Consider the following 14428-nt stretch of genomic DNA (forward strand, 5'->3'; position numbering starts at 1 on the left):
GAATGATTTTCAATTTAGAACCAATGTACTGCAAAGGAAAAGCATGGTGACTTCTAAATGATCCGAGGATGGGACCCCGATAAAGACAATGGAAGCAGCCCTTGTCAAAATAAAACTAAAGACTGGTGTTGGCAAAGTTGAAAAGATAGCAGGGCTTGTTTAGCGCTAAGGTTCACATAGTCTCTAGAATATCACCATGCAAGCTGGAATTGTTTACTGCAAGTTTAGTAATGCACTCCAGACTTCTAAATCATTGTTTTACAGGATCTATATGTAAAGTGTACTATTACTCAGTACCACTTATTACCAAAACAATCAACTGGGTTTAGCCCAAGGGGATTACAAACCCTGGGAGGTGCCGAGGGGGTGGAGTGAAGGAAGAATTGTTCCAACACAAAGTTGATTCACCTGCTCCGGAGGTGGGCCTGGGGTGGGGGCGGGTCCAGTATTCGTAGCCGGGATCACACGGGCCCCAGATTCCAGGACTACCCTGGTAACTAGGAAGTGTGTGACCTTGTTCAAGCCAATATGGACTGTTGAAAGATTTGATCTCCTGGATAAAAAAGGGGACTTCGCTGAAGGTTCTTTGAGATACTTTCCAGGGTTCAAATATCAATTTATAAATATCTCCAACCAAGTGTGTGTGCCTCACTCAGCCGCTGGGAAAATTCAGCCTTCATTCATCTAATCCGGCACAGCAAGGGCGCCCTGGGGCACGCGCCGGCCTCCGCCCTCACCCGGGGACGCTCCTCCATTCGTGAGCGTCCTGCGGGGTGAGTAGTGCGGGGGGAAGTGTCGCTGCGAAGTTTAAGGGTGGCCTCGCACACCTAAAGTTGAAAAAACTGCTGAATCAGGGTGCCCCCATTTTGCCAGATCCCAGGCGATCGGATGCTCCCTTCCCTCACCCTTCCTCCTACTCTGAAAAGAAACCGGATCCGCCTGTCCGCTCAGACAGAGGTCACCTGCGAAGAGCAGAGTGATGTCATTCGGCTACCCCTACAACCGCCCCCCAAAATAGCAAGGAGCCGAGAAATCTATGCATCGCCAAAAGAGAGGGCACCCTCCGGAAGGTGACCCTACAGCGCAGCCTCGATCCTGAGGGATGGGATCAGGAGGAAGGTGAGCGCGCTCGGAGCAGTGGATAGTTTCCAGCATCCCCTCGCCTCGCCGCCCGGCGGCCGGGATGCTCCAGATTCCTACCGGACAGTCAGGTTTAGGGTACCGCGAAAAACGCGACGCAGCCCTTGAAGCCCCTCCAGCCCCCCAGGCCGAAGGCTTTAGGGACGACCACTCCCCAGGAGTTACGGGCGGCAACAGCCAAAGCGTGTTCTGTGACCACTGCGCCGGCTTCCGGCTCCGCGGGGTGTGAGCGCCGCTGGGGGGCCCCCGGGCAGGGGGGGGGGCGGCCAGGGCGCCCGGGGCAGGGGGAAGGCGGGCTGGGGGGCCGGGGCACGGGGCCAGAGTGGCCGCGGCGGCGGGCCTCTACCTGTGGTGGAGAGCACGGTGCTGGCGAAGAAGAGCGCGGAGGTGAAGTCCCAGTTCCAGTTGCCCGAGGCGTTGCTGAGCACCGACACGCCGTAGTTGCTGGCCTCCAGCACGCGGCCCAGGAACTGCTCGAGCTGCTGCTCCGACAGGCACTCGTGCTCCTCCAGGAAGCGCCGCTTCAGCTTGCGCAGCTCCTGGCGTAGCAGGTCCTCGTAGGGCAGCTCCACCGACGAGAAGACCACGGCGCCGAAGACCAGGTAGAGCAGGTAGCCGAGCACCAGGAAGCCGAAGCACCAGGCCGAGCGGTGCCGCTCCACCAGGCGCACGCACGAGCTGCCGGCCAGGGACTGCAGCATCTTCCCCCGCCGCCGCCGCCGCCGCCGCCACAGCCGAGGCCCACACCGCAGACCGGCCCGCGCGCGGCCCGCCGCCCCGCCGCCGCTCGGCCCCGCCGCCGCTCGGCCCCGCCCCGGCCCGCCCCGACCCGCCCCGGGCCCGCCCCCTAGCCCCGCCCCGGGCCCGCCGCGTCCCACCGCCTCCCGCCGCCCGCTCCGCCGCGCGCGCCCTCCGCGCTGCCCGGTGGCGCCGTCTGCCTGGGATTGGCTCGCCTCGGAGAGGTTTTTCTTCCTTCTTTTCCTGTTTCCCGGCAATATAAAAGGCCCCGATGATGTGGCGCTGACGTGGTTGCCGGCTCAGGTAACCCGAGAGGCGGCCGAGACCGCGTGGCGAACTTGGCTGGACCGCCCGGGCGGCCCGGGCGCCCCCGCCCATCGCGTGGTCCGGCGGAGTGGGCGCGGGTCGCTGGCGCCCAGACCCGCGGCCCCGCCGCCTCAGGCACCTCCTGCTCCCTCCCAGGTTCTGTAACCAAACCCGGGCGGACTGCGGGCGGGGTGTGACAGACTGTGGGGCAGTGCGCTGCCTGTCCCAAGCCTCCGTTCCCACCTACACCAGTTTCCCACTTATTTTTTCTTAATCAGATCTTGTACGACAAAACAGCGAGCTCTAGAATTCCTTCCTTCGTCTGCATTATTGGCCCGAGGCTCGAGCAATCTGGTGCCAAGATGATGGCGAAAATACCAAAACCTCAGGGTTGGAAGGCACCTTGGGTCATAGAAGTCTCCTCCCACCGCCCACTCCCCAAAGAATCTGAGAGTAAAGGAGAGTTTGGGAAAAGTCATGTTTCTGACCTCTCGCTATTTAAGACATGAAAAAGGAAGCAAGGTCCCAGTGTGCCAACTAACAAGAAATGGAGCTTTCCCAGGTGTTCTTTTTAAGGTGACAGGGTCAGTGAGCCACCTTACTGGGGGTGAGAGTAAACACACCCTTTTGGAAAGGCAATTTGGCAATACATTTCCAGAGCCTTGAAGCATTTCTGTACTCTGATTCCATGATGTGTCCTAGGAACAAATGATCAGGCAAAGATTTATAGACAAGGCTATTCATAAATAACAAATGGATATTATATATATGCAATACCTATGTGTGTATATATTATGAAATGAGTAAGAATCAGTAACAATCAAAATGTTGCAAGTAGGGGAATGGTTAAATGAATTATGGTATCTCTACAGCATGGATATCATATAGCTATAAAAGATGTATTTGAAGACTATTGAAGCCTATGCAATCTTATGTATTGAAGATACACATTCTTATTTTTAGAATCTCAAATACGTCAACTGGCTCCAACAGTTGTCTTTGAGTGATAGTGGAGTACATACGTGACTTTTATTTCTTGTACATTTTATAGTTTTCAAGTTTTTTGCAGAAATGTTTTTTTTCCATGCAGTCAATCTATTAGGCAGATAGAGTTCTATTTTACAATACAAGATACAAATATTTTATATCTTTGAGATTCTCCCAGCTGAACCTGACCTACGTCATGAGATAAAATAACACGGTTGCTGTTTGCAGCCATTAAGTTCTGAGGTAGCTGTTTGTGTACTGACGGATACCCGGAACAACATGCATCTTGTTTATGCTGAACTTGACAAATGATCATTAGAAGGTTTCTTCAGATGACTTTGTCATTGTCTCCTGTATTTCACTTCTGCCCCAGGTCCATATTACAGCTGGGCCAGGGATCCCAAATACTTTTAAATCATATGTTACAATCAGACTGCTGATAGAAATTGGAAATGCTATGTGAGTGGTCTGGTAGGGACCGGACCTAGGTCTTGCCCTGCAGGGTGAGATCTGTCTAGCGGAGCCTGGAGGTGGGGGTAGGCTGAGTAGCCCAAGTATTTCTGTGGTTTTGGCTCCCAAAGTGGACCTGAATCTTGAGGATTGAGGTTGGCTGTCTCCCTTCTTCCTCTTCTTGGCCCAATGCTCTGGACACGTTGTTCACCTGTCATCGGGGAAATTAACAATCTCAGCGATGTCAGGACTAGGATTTCTGTCGACTGGCTACTTCCCTCCTGTGACCAGGCCAACTGGAGCTGACATCTCTGACATCCTACCCCCACCTAAGCATGGCAGAGGTCATTCCACTCATTTCCCAGAAAAAAAATAGGAAAATGGAAGAAAATTCAGGGGAAAGGGTGAAGATTCACAAGAGGGGAGCGAGGGTTGGGATGGGAGGGAGTGCGGTGGGCGCAAGACGAGGTGGGACTGCTTTCTGCATTGGTGTTCACGTTAATTGACATAATTTGGAGACAAGTGACCAAGCTTTGTGAGAAATAAACCTTGCGTTTGGCACAGAGCCTTGCAAGTTAATCAGACATAGAGATAATGATGTAAATGATCACTATTGTGCTGTATGATAATTAGGCATAAATGGCAAGCAGTTTCTGTGAATAGGTTTAATTCTCTCAACAGGTTGATATGATGAGAACAATTTGAGGAGATGGTAGCTCTATAGGAAAGTCTTCCACTTTCAAAAAGTGAAATTCACAAACACAGTGTTAGGGAAACCCAGCCCATCAGCAGCAAGTACAAAATATTAGGGTTTGTAATTACTTTTCTGGGTTTATGCCCAAAAGAATTGAAAGCTGGACCTCAAAGAGGCATTTGTGCACCCATGTTTACAGCATTATTCACAATAGTCAAGGTGAGGAAGCACCCAAGTGTCCTTCAACAGATGAATGGATTAGCAAAATGTAGTATAAACTTACAATGGAGTGTTTTTCATCCTTAAAAAAGAATGAAATTCTGGGCACCTGGGTGGCTCAGTTGGTTAAGCGACTGCCTTCGGCTCAGGTCATGATCCTGGAGTCCCGGGATCGAGTCCCGCATTGGGCTCCCTGCTCGGTAGGGAGTCTGCTTCTCCCTCTGACCCTCCTCCCTCTCATGCTCTCTCTGTCTCATTCTTTCTCTCTCAAATAAATAAAATCTGTTTTTTAAAAAAAGAATGAAATTCGGATGCATGCTAGAATATATATGAACTTGTGGACATTTTGTTAAGTGAAATAAGTCAATCGCAAAAGGATAAAAACTGTATGATTCCACTTACATGAGATACCTAGAGTAGTCAAATTCACAGAGACAGAAAGTAGAATGAATTGTGTTTGCCAGGGGCTGGGAAGAAAGGGGAATGGGGAGTTAGTGTTTAATAAGGACGGAGTTTCAGTTTTGCAAGATAAAAAAAAAAATACTGGGGATGGATGGTCATGATGGTGGTTGCACAATAATATAAATGTGCTTAATGCCACTGAACTGCACCCTGAAGAATGACCAAGATAGTAAATTTCATGTTATGTGTCTTTTACCATAATAAAAAAAATAGTTAGCATTTGGGTTGACAGTAGGGAGGAAGTTCTTTTTTTTTTTTTTTTAAAGATTTTATTTATTTATTTGACAGAGAGAGAGATAGCGAGAGCAGGAACACAAGCAGGGGGAGTGGGAGAGGGAGAAGCAGGCTTCCCGCCAAGCAGGGAGCCCGATGTGGGACTCGATCTCAGGACTCCAGGATCATGACCTGAGCCGAAGGCAGACGCTTAACAACTGAGCCACTCAGGCGCCCCTGGAGGCAGTTCTTTAAGAATGGGCTGAAGCTATCTCACCAGCCAGCGAGCTTCAGCCTGTATCCCTGATGTGGGTCTTTGAAGTAGGCATCCTTCACTTCCAGAGAGTGTTGGACAATCTGGGGAGTGGGGGTGCTCAGTACAAGGAACCTCAGTGACCTAGCCCATACCCCCATGAGATATACGTGTCTGGTGATGTGTCTGGAAACTCAGCTTGGAGAAATGGCAGGAGTATTTCAAGCATCTGCCCTGAGGAAAGAAAATTTGGGATGATCTGATAGCTACATGCAAAGAAAAAAATATGTGAATTTATTTTGTGTGTCTTCAAAGGGCAAAGCCAGGGCTAACGGGTGGAAGATACAGGGTATAGGACTTAGAAATCACTGTAAGCGAGAACATTTGAATTATGACTTGACTACCAGGGGAATGAGCTGCCTCTAGAAACAGTGAACTCTAGCCATGAGTGTTCAAGTGGAAGGCAGTCATAAATTAGAAAGATATAATGGAGAGCACTTAGCCTATTAAAGTTCTTTCCAAGTCTGAGATTTTACAGGAGCAGCATTTACAAGGTCAAGTGTATGGGGAGGACAGGTGTGAAGCCAGTGAAATACAAAGTTACCCTGAGGTGCCTCTGACAATTGCAGATGCCTAACGAGGAATCCCAACATGCTCCAGCCCTTGAGCGGCTAACTCCTGGTGGTACCATGACCACATATCAGGGGACCCTGACAGAGCAGACAGCCAGCTTCTCTGTCATCTTTGGCAAAGGGTGTTGCCATGTCCTTTTACTGTGGTGGGAGGTGTCCATCCTGTGAGAAATGTAGATCAGGTGCAGCCTGTAGGTAGGGTCTGGTGGTCGAGCAGCAAGCACCAGATGACTCCCCTTCAGGTCCTCCTGCCCATGCATGCCTGTGACACACTGTCCACCCTGGCCTGAGCAATGCTCGTAATTTCCCTGCTCTCATCTCTGTCTCTTAACCATGCTGCCGATCGCACTTTACCTGTGAATGTCAAAACAGAATGGATCCCTGCTCACCTCTTACTCAACACCCCCTCTATGGGTGCAAGAAATTAGGAGGGAAGGGGAAAGCAGATGGGGGCTCTCCTGGAAGCAAAAGATCAAATAGAAGGGGGGGGAGCTGAAGCTCAGAAAAAAAATTTTTTAGTTAAAAGAAGAGCCATTTTAGAGAGTATTCTAATGACACCCCCTGCTGTACCCTACCATGCACATTGGGAGGGTGTTTCCCACCCCCAGCAGCACTTACCTCCCCCATGGTCCCCCCATGCCCCCCCCCCCCCACTTTCCCTCCACCATCCCCTGCCTCTGAGGTCCTGCTGACCTGAGCTGTGGTCACTTCACTGTTCACCCAGATCTTTAGCATTGTCCAAAACCAGGTCATATGTCTCAGCAGCATGGAATGGGCTCCCCCAGGCTTGGTTATTCCATGATCTCAGACTATTACAGTGGGGGAAGTTATGGCCCTAATACTAGAGAAGAGAGAGAAAGAAGAGTTGGGCAATATCTTTTTTGCCTCCTGGAGTGATCCAGCCTGGGTGCGATCCAGCCTGGGTGCTGGTTATCATCAGTGCCCCCTCTCCGTGTGACAGCACCTGGCCCACAAGTTCTTTGATGGCTCGGCACAATGTACTTCATAAACTGTTGTGTGTGCATGCGGGGCACCCAGTGTCTTCCAGGAAGCTCTCCAGCAGAGAGTGGCTTCGTGCCAAAAGTCATTGGTTTACCTTTTCCAAAACCTATCTACTCAGAGAGAAAATCTTCAGATCTGGGCACACTGGGATTCCCCCACCGAATCCCCGTGAACTCTAGGGCCAAGATTCCAAATGAAGTCTAAACGCTCACTCCATATACTTCTGAGTTTGCTATATTAGTCCCTCCCTTCTGTCCTGGAATAGTTTAATTCCTTCCATAGCACATGCCACTTCCACCTAAAATTTCCTGCATTGCAAAACCCCACTCAGATCTGCCATTTAGGCCACCTTTTTAAACTATCTATTTTAATTTAATAGGGGCACCTGGGTGGCACAGTCGGTTCAGCGTCAGACTCTTGGTTTCGGCTCAGGTTATGATCTCAGGGCTGTGAGATCAAGCCCCGCATCGGGTTCTGCACTCAGCACAGAGTCTGCTTGGGATTCTCTCTCCCATCTCTCTCTGCCCCACCCTCTGTTCTCTCTCTCTCTCTCAAATAAATAAATACATCTTTAAAAAAAAAACCCTATCTAAACACATAAAATCCCCCTCCCCTCTCAACCTCTCTCCCCGCCTGAATTCATGCTACACACATGATCTGTTCGAGTCTCCAGGTCCCTAACATACCCCTTCCAGGATCCACTTATGTATGGATTTTCTTCTATACAATGCAGTACTATAAATATATTTTCTCTTCCTTATGATTTTCTTAATAACATTTCTTTTCTCTAGCTTACTTTATTATAAGAATACAGCATATAATACACAGGACATATAAAATATGTATTAACCGACTATGTTATTGGTAAGACTTCTAGTCAGTAGTTGGCTATTAGTGGTTAAGTTTTGGGAGAGTCGAAGTTATTTGTGGATTTGCACGGGGGATTGGTACCCCTAACCCCAGCACTGTTCAAGTGTCAACTGTAGATGTTTTGTCTCGCTATGAGAGTGTATACTCTTAGGAAGAATCCCTGTGTCTCTTAGTTCTTTGTATCCTTGATAGAACTCGGTACAATTTTTTTTACATGATGTATGTACCATACATCCTTTTGATTGTTTAATTAATAAATAATCACAATGATTACACTTTCCCAAGGCAGGAAAAATTTGTTCAGTGAGAAATATTTTAGAACCGTGGTCAACTGCCCTGTGCTTATGCAATAAGTATTTGTCATTGCTTTCAATGTGAGGAAGCTGGTTCTTAGCACAAGGACCTGCCTGAGAAGCCCTAGACAGGGAAGTGATTTATTTTGGGGGTAATTTTGTTCTATTGGATTCTAGGATTTTCCATATATAAAAAAGACTTTTCAGGTTCTTTTTTATTCAATGGAAGGCAAAGGTTGTCTATTAGACTTTAATTTTGAATGTTTGCCCTTTACATCACCTTTGAAATAAAACACAACACACTCTTACAGATTCTAGAAGGAGCAGGACTGTGGCCATGACCATACCCCTAACATGACTGATTGGACTAGGATAGAGCTTGAACCAAAGCTGGTCAACCGATGATTGTCTGTCTACCAACCAGATTCATGCAATTATTTGAAAACCCAGTGGAGATTCTCAGGCAGTGGTGGGCACTGTGGCTGAAAAGGATCAGGTGTAAGAGAAGAAAACTGCCTGTGTGAAAAATAAGAAAGGAAAAGACAGAAGAGCAAGGTTCAGTGAAATGAGAGAGGCAGAGGGAGATTGTGTATCTTGAGCAGTAGGGAGTGAGCAAGCAAAAATAGCCAGGTAAGACAATGCCCCCCAAAATGCTCGACTATGCAAAAGGACAAGAAAGAACAGAGTTAGAGGAACATACAGAATGTTATCTATTATTTTATGATGAGAGAGATTTTAACAGAAAGATACTGGAAACAATCAAGAAAGGGACTGGGAAGTGGATCAGGAAGAAAACTAGGGGAGAATGGTGACCTGTAAGACAAAGTAGGAGAGAGATTAACCAGGAAAACACTCAAGAGTGTTGGATGCTGCCTGGGGACACACAAGGGGAAGGGTGAGATGTGACCATCAAGGAGCTGTTGGAAACCCTATCCAGTGTAGTTCTAGAGGGCCTGGGAGCTACTACAGTTAAGAAGAGTGAGGTGGAGGGGCACCTGAGTGGCTCAGATGGTTGAGCGTCTGCCTTTGGCTCAGGTCATGATCCCAGGGTCCTGGGATTGAGCCACACATCGGGCTCCTGGCTCGGCAGGGAGCCTGTTTCTCCCTCTCCCTCTGCCTCTCCCCCTCCCATGCTCTCTCTCTCTCTCTGTATCTCTGTGTCTCAAATGAATAACTCAAATCTTTAAAAAAAAAAAAAAGAGTGAGGTAGTGAGGTGAAGAAGTGAACACCATAAGCCCAGAACATTAGCTCCAGCTAGTCTGTGGGAGGAAAGGGAGCCACTGGATGGGGATGTAGGATGGGGGTGAGGGTGGTTGTTGTATGGACATGGTGTGTGCTTAAGACGGGAGAGACTGGGAGAGACTTGAGCATGATTGTGTATTGCGGGAAGGAGCCAATGGAGAAGTGGGGTTTAAAGCAAGAGAAGAAAGAAGAAACATTTTATAAAGAATAGTTCCAGAGGAAGTAGGCAGGACTGAAATCTATAGCATAGAAGTAGACAAAGACAAAGCAAATATTTGGACTGTTCATTCATTTATTTATTGCTTTATTTAACAAATAGAGATTGAATACCTGCCATGTAACAAGACTTGTGCTAGGCTCAGAGACTTTAACAGTGAGCAACATGATTATGTTTCTTGTCTTAAACATATTCAAATGAGAGAGTCAAACATTAACTGAATATGAAGAACAAGGTGCAGAGAACTATAAGGTGGGTAATAGGGAGGTCTGTCTGAATATGAGAATCAGGGTGCCTGGGTGGCTCAGTTGGTTAAGCAACTGCCTTCAGCTCAGGTCATGATCCTGGAGTCCCTGGATCGAGTCCCGCATCGGGCTCCCTGCTTGGCAGGGAGTCTGCTTCTCCCTCTGACCCTAACCCCTCTCATGTGCTCTCTCTCATTCTCTCTCTCTCAAATAAATAAATAAAATCTTTAAAAAAAATGAATATGATAATCAGAAAGGCTTCCCTGAATCCATGCTATTTGAGATGAGCTGAAAGATGATTGGAATTAACTAAAACAAAGAGGTGGGACCGAGGGAGAATCTGGAACTAATGGGAAAAGAGGCTATGAAGCTGGTGGGGCCAGATCAAACAGGACCTTGCAGGGCAGATTAGGAATATGGGTCTTTTTCTTGGAATCCAGGGAAGGGTTTCCAGCATAAGAATCTACATTTCAAAATGGCCACTTTGCAGTGTGAAGGATGGGCTTGAGTCAAGCAGGAGTGGATGCCACAGAACCACTGGATTGGGAAGAAGTGTTCCAGAAAGCGAATGATGACAGCTTACCTCCATGGGTAAATGCAGTAAGGGCAGGGGTCACTGTTCTGTAGCCTTAGCACCTGGAACAGGATTTGGCACAAAGTGAGAGCTTGTGGGAATGAAAATGAATGAATGAATGAATGTGGGCAGAAGGGCATAGACTTGAGGGGTCTCCAGGATTTGGGGCTGGACTGAGTGCGTGGGTGGGTGTAGGTGGTAAGAAAGGCATCAGGTTTCTGGCTTGTGGGCAGAAATGGTGGTGGTGCCATTAACTGAAGTTGGGAGGAGAATAAGGTTTGCAAGAGAAGCTCATGATCTCAGTTTAGGACAAGTGGAGTCTGGGTTACTCTTCAGATATGCAAGGGAACATGTCCACTAGGCAGTCATATATACAAGCTTAGAGCTTGGTGAATTCTGGTGGAGATGGAAGTCAAAATGGTGGGTTATCCAATGTAACATTCATCTATGGAACATTTCTAGATGATGACGGTTTTGGCTTTACAATGGAAGCAAGTGACTGAATTTTAGTAAAGGTATAAGATTATTGACATAAAGAAGGTCAAGAACATATAGATGTTGGTTGCTGGATGGGACACCCACGTGGATGTCTTTTTCTTCATGGGCTTAAAAAAAAGAATAAGAACAAAGAGGAGTGATAATAACTCATCGCCTGTCTACCTACAGTGAGAATCAAGTTGACACGATGGAAAAGTAAGACATGGCTGCAATGAGTTTTCACAGGTGAGCTGTGTTAAAAGCCCTAAGTATTTAGAAGATGAAAGACACATTGTGAACTGTGTTGGGTTATCCAAAGTGTCTTCTTGAGGGAAGTCATTCTTGAGCTAGGACATCAAATACCAGGTGGTAGATACAGATCTGTATTTTTAAAAAAATAAAGAGGGGCTCCTGGGTGGCTCAAATGGTTAGACGTCTGCCTTCGGCTCAGGTCATGATCCCAGGGTCCTGGGATCGAGCCCCGCATCGGGCTCCCTGCTCGGCGGGAAGCCTGCTTCTCCCTCTCCCACTCCCCCCTGCTTGTGTTCCCTCTCTCGCTGTGCTTCTCTCTGTCAAATAAATAAATAAAATTAAAAATAAAATAAAATAAGTTAAGAAAAAGAAAATATTTGAGACAAGAATTAGCAAGCCACATATTGACCTGAAAACAAACATTTAATTGAAGGCAGACTATAAGTAAATAAACAAAGTAGAAATAAAAGGTATATGGATCTGCCACTGCTTTTTTTTTAAATGATCAAACATGTGGTTTCATTTTCCACAGAACAGACAATTTTTGTCTAGTCTTTTCAGTATAAAGCGGTATCAGCATCTATTTAATTTGGGAAAGAAGGACATAAATGGAACCATCAGGATGTCAAAGTAATAGGAAGAGAGTTTGCAACACGTGTGTGTTTACTGCAGGCTCAGCAGATAGATCATCGTATCAAGAGCTAACATCAGAGCCAGGCGGTGCCCGGATCAGCCCCTTGCCCAAAGCTCACCTCCCAGTCAGCCTCGTTGGATTTTGGTGAAACCATATCCCATAACTGGCTCTCTTTTGACACCTGAATCCACTAAGACACCCAAATAAAAAGGCTTTGTGTTTCTTCCTCGTGGTATCTGAGCTGTTCCTACAGAATTCGAAATTAGTAGGACTGCTATGGTACGTTTTCGTCACTGCAAGAATTCAGAGTTTTGCTCTAGTATTTTGTATGCTTGGCCTGTACTTGCTTTTAAGCAAAGCTGCTGTCTCAGTGGCCACCTCCTGCTGACCAGTCACCACCTGCAGTGATGCATCAGGACCCTGAGGACAGCCCCTGAGAGTTTTGGCCCCCCCCCCCGGGACTATCCCATCAAACACTTATCTAGGAACTGCTGTAAAGGGACTTTGCAGATGGCATTAAAGTTACTAATCAGGTGGCCTGAAAACAAGGAACTCAACCTGGATTATCCAGCGGGGCCCTGTGTAATCATGGGAGCCCTGAAAATCGGAAAAGGAAGGTCAAAGAGTCTGTCAGAGAGAGAGGTGACAAGGCAAAGGAGAGGTCAGGGAGATTTGAAGCATGGGAGGGATTCATCGGCCAGGAACCATGGATGCTTCTAGAAGCTGAGAGCAACTCTCACCTGACAGCCAGTCTGCGAATGGGTACCTCAGTCAACCAGGAACCAGGTTCTGCCTACGTTCTTCCCGAGCGCCTCCAGCAAGGGGCACAGCCCTGGTGACAACCTCAGTGGGACCCAGTGAGACTAGGCAGAGGAGGCTGACCCAGGCCCTGAGGAGCTGTGTAAAGTTTAAGAAGTTGTGTGACCCCATGAGTCCGTTTCCTGAGATGGAAACAAGGACAGCGTAATGTGACCTCACGGGGTTGGAAAGTGAACGTGTGAGGGGATGGTATTGGTCTGCAAGCCTTACATAAGATAATATGAAAGTATTTCGTAAACCAAGAGCTAGGATAGAGGTGCTGGTTATCACTAAGGACAAAGTTGTTACCCCACTCGTCCGTCATTTCAGTATTCAGGAGGAGAGAAGTCCTTTATTTCTTACCTTCCCCACCTCTGCAAACCTTTTTCATACTTCTCAGGGCATGTAGATCTGAATGGTAAGCAGATGTACTCAGCTTGCCACCTACATAAATCCCCAGGAAATAAAAAGCGTAATTTCTTTAAGACTTACTGAGAACTTGTAAGCTTTAAGTATATGTTACATTCTATCAAGTCAGAAAGGGACCTAGACCTACTGGTTGAGATCTCATCCCTAGATCATTGCCCAGCAAGAAAATAGCAGGATTAAAATAAATGAATAGTAATAATAATGATGCCTATTACTTGTTTAGATAGGCATTGGACTAAATGATCTCTCTTTTTTTTTTTTAAGATTTATTTATTTATTTGAGAGAGAGAGAGCACAAGTGAGCATGGGACATGGGGCAGAGAAAGAGAGTCTCAAGCAGACTCCACACTGAGTGTGGAGCCCAGTGCAGGGCTCGATCTCACCCCTCTGAGATCACGACTTGAGTGGAGTTGGAGGCTTTATGTGGAATCTAAATGATTTCTATTTTATTTCTTTCAGCTCCAACAAGTCCGTAAGTAGGAGCAGTCATCCCCATAAGGTTGATGAAATGGAGGTTTAAGGAAATTAAGTAACTTGCCAGAGGCCAAAAGGCTGCTAGTGACAGAACTGAGAATAAGAAAAGTTTGCTGAACACAGTGGCCTCCCTTTTTCTGTCATTTCATCTCATCCTTGTATCTATAATTGCAGAAATCTGCAAAAAATGCCTCTACTTGCAAAATGTAAGAGATTCAAGTCTTTGCCAGAAACTTTATGATATAAAATATTTATATTTCTATAAATTGGTAAGTTTATAGGTTTTTATTTCTTGCTACTTCTAATTCATATGTATAACACAACCTAATTATATATGTAATAACCTATTATATACATATAATATGTCATGCATACCTATACACAACATATATACACACACACACAGCCTTGTTTTAAAATTATGTGTACAGCCACACACATCAATTTTTTCCCTTACTGTTTCATTCATATTTCCTATTTGATTCTTTTCCAATATTTTTTTCTTTCTTCTCTCTTTCCCACCTGATCTTTCTCTCTTCTTCTTCTTCTTCTTCATCTTCTTTTTTTTTTTTTTTTTTTTTAAGTAGGCTCCACACCCTGCATGGAGCCCAACACAGGTCCTGAACCCACACCCCCCGAGACTAAGCCTCACGCTGAGATCCACAGTTGGATGCTCAACTGACTGAGCCACCAGGCACCCCTCTCTTTTATTCATTATTAGTCTATTATTCTTTTTTTTAATTTAAGTATGGTTGACACACAATGTTACATTAGTTTCAGGTGTACAACATAGTGATTCCACAACTCTATACTATACTATGTATAT

The 14428-nt window shown here is 46.6% G+C and overlaps 1 protein-coding gene across 1 annotated transcript in view; it reads right to left on the reverse strand.

Moving 5' to 3' along the window:
• The window catches only part of KCNK1 (potassium two pore domain channel subfamily K member 1), a 45401-nt gene extending 43493 nt beyond the window's left edge, over positions 1 to 1908 (reverse strand). The window contains exon 1 of the mRNA XM_045876207.3: positions 1487 to 1908. Coding sequence (XP_045732163.1) covers positions 1487 to 1841 — 355 coding nt within the window. The 5' untranslated portion in view covers positions 1842 to 1908. The remainder of the gene's footprint in view (positions 1 to 1486) is intronic.
• Between the last annotated feature and the right edge of the window lie 12520 nt (positions 1909 to 14428).

This window comes from Mirounga angustirostris, unplaced genomic scaffold (assembly GCF_029215605.1).
Source record: "Mirounga angustirostris isolate CCGP_5_RB_7025 unplaced genomic scaffold, mMirAng1.0.hap1 SCAF_6, whole genome shotgun sequence".
Classification (NCBI taxonomy): Eukaryota; Metazoa; Chordata; class Mammalia; order Carnivora; family Phocidae; genus Mirounga; species Mirounga angustirostris.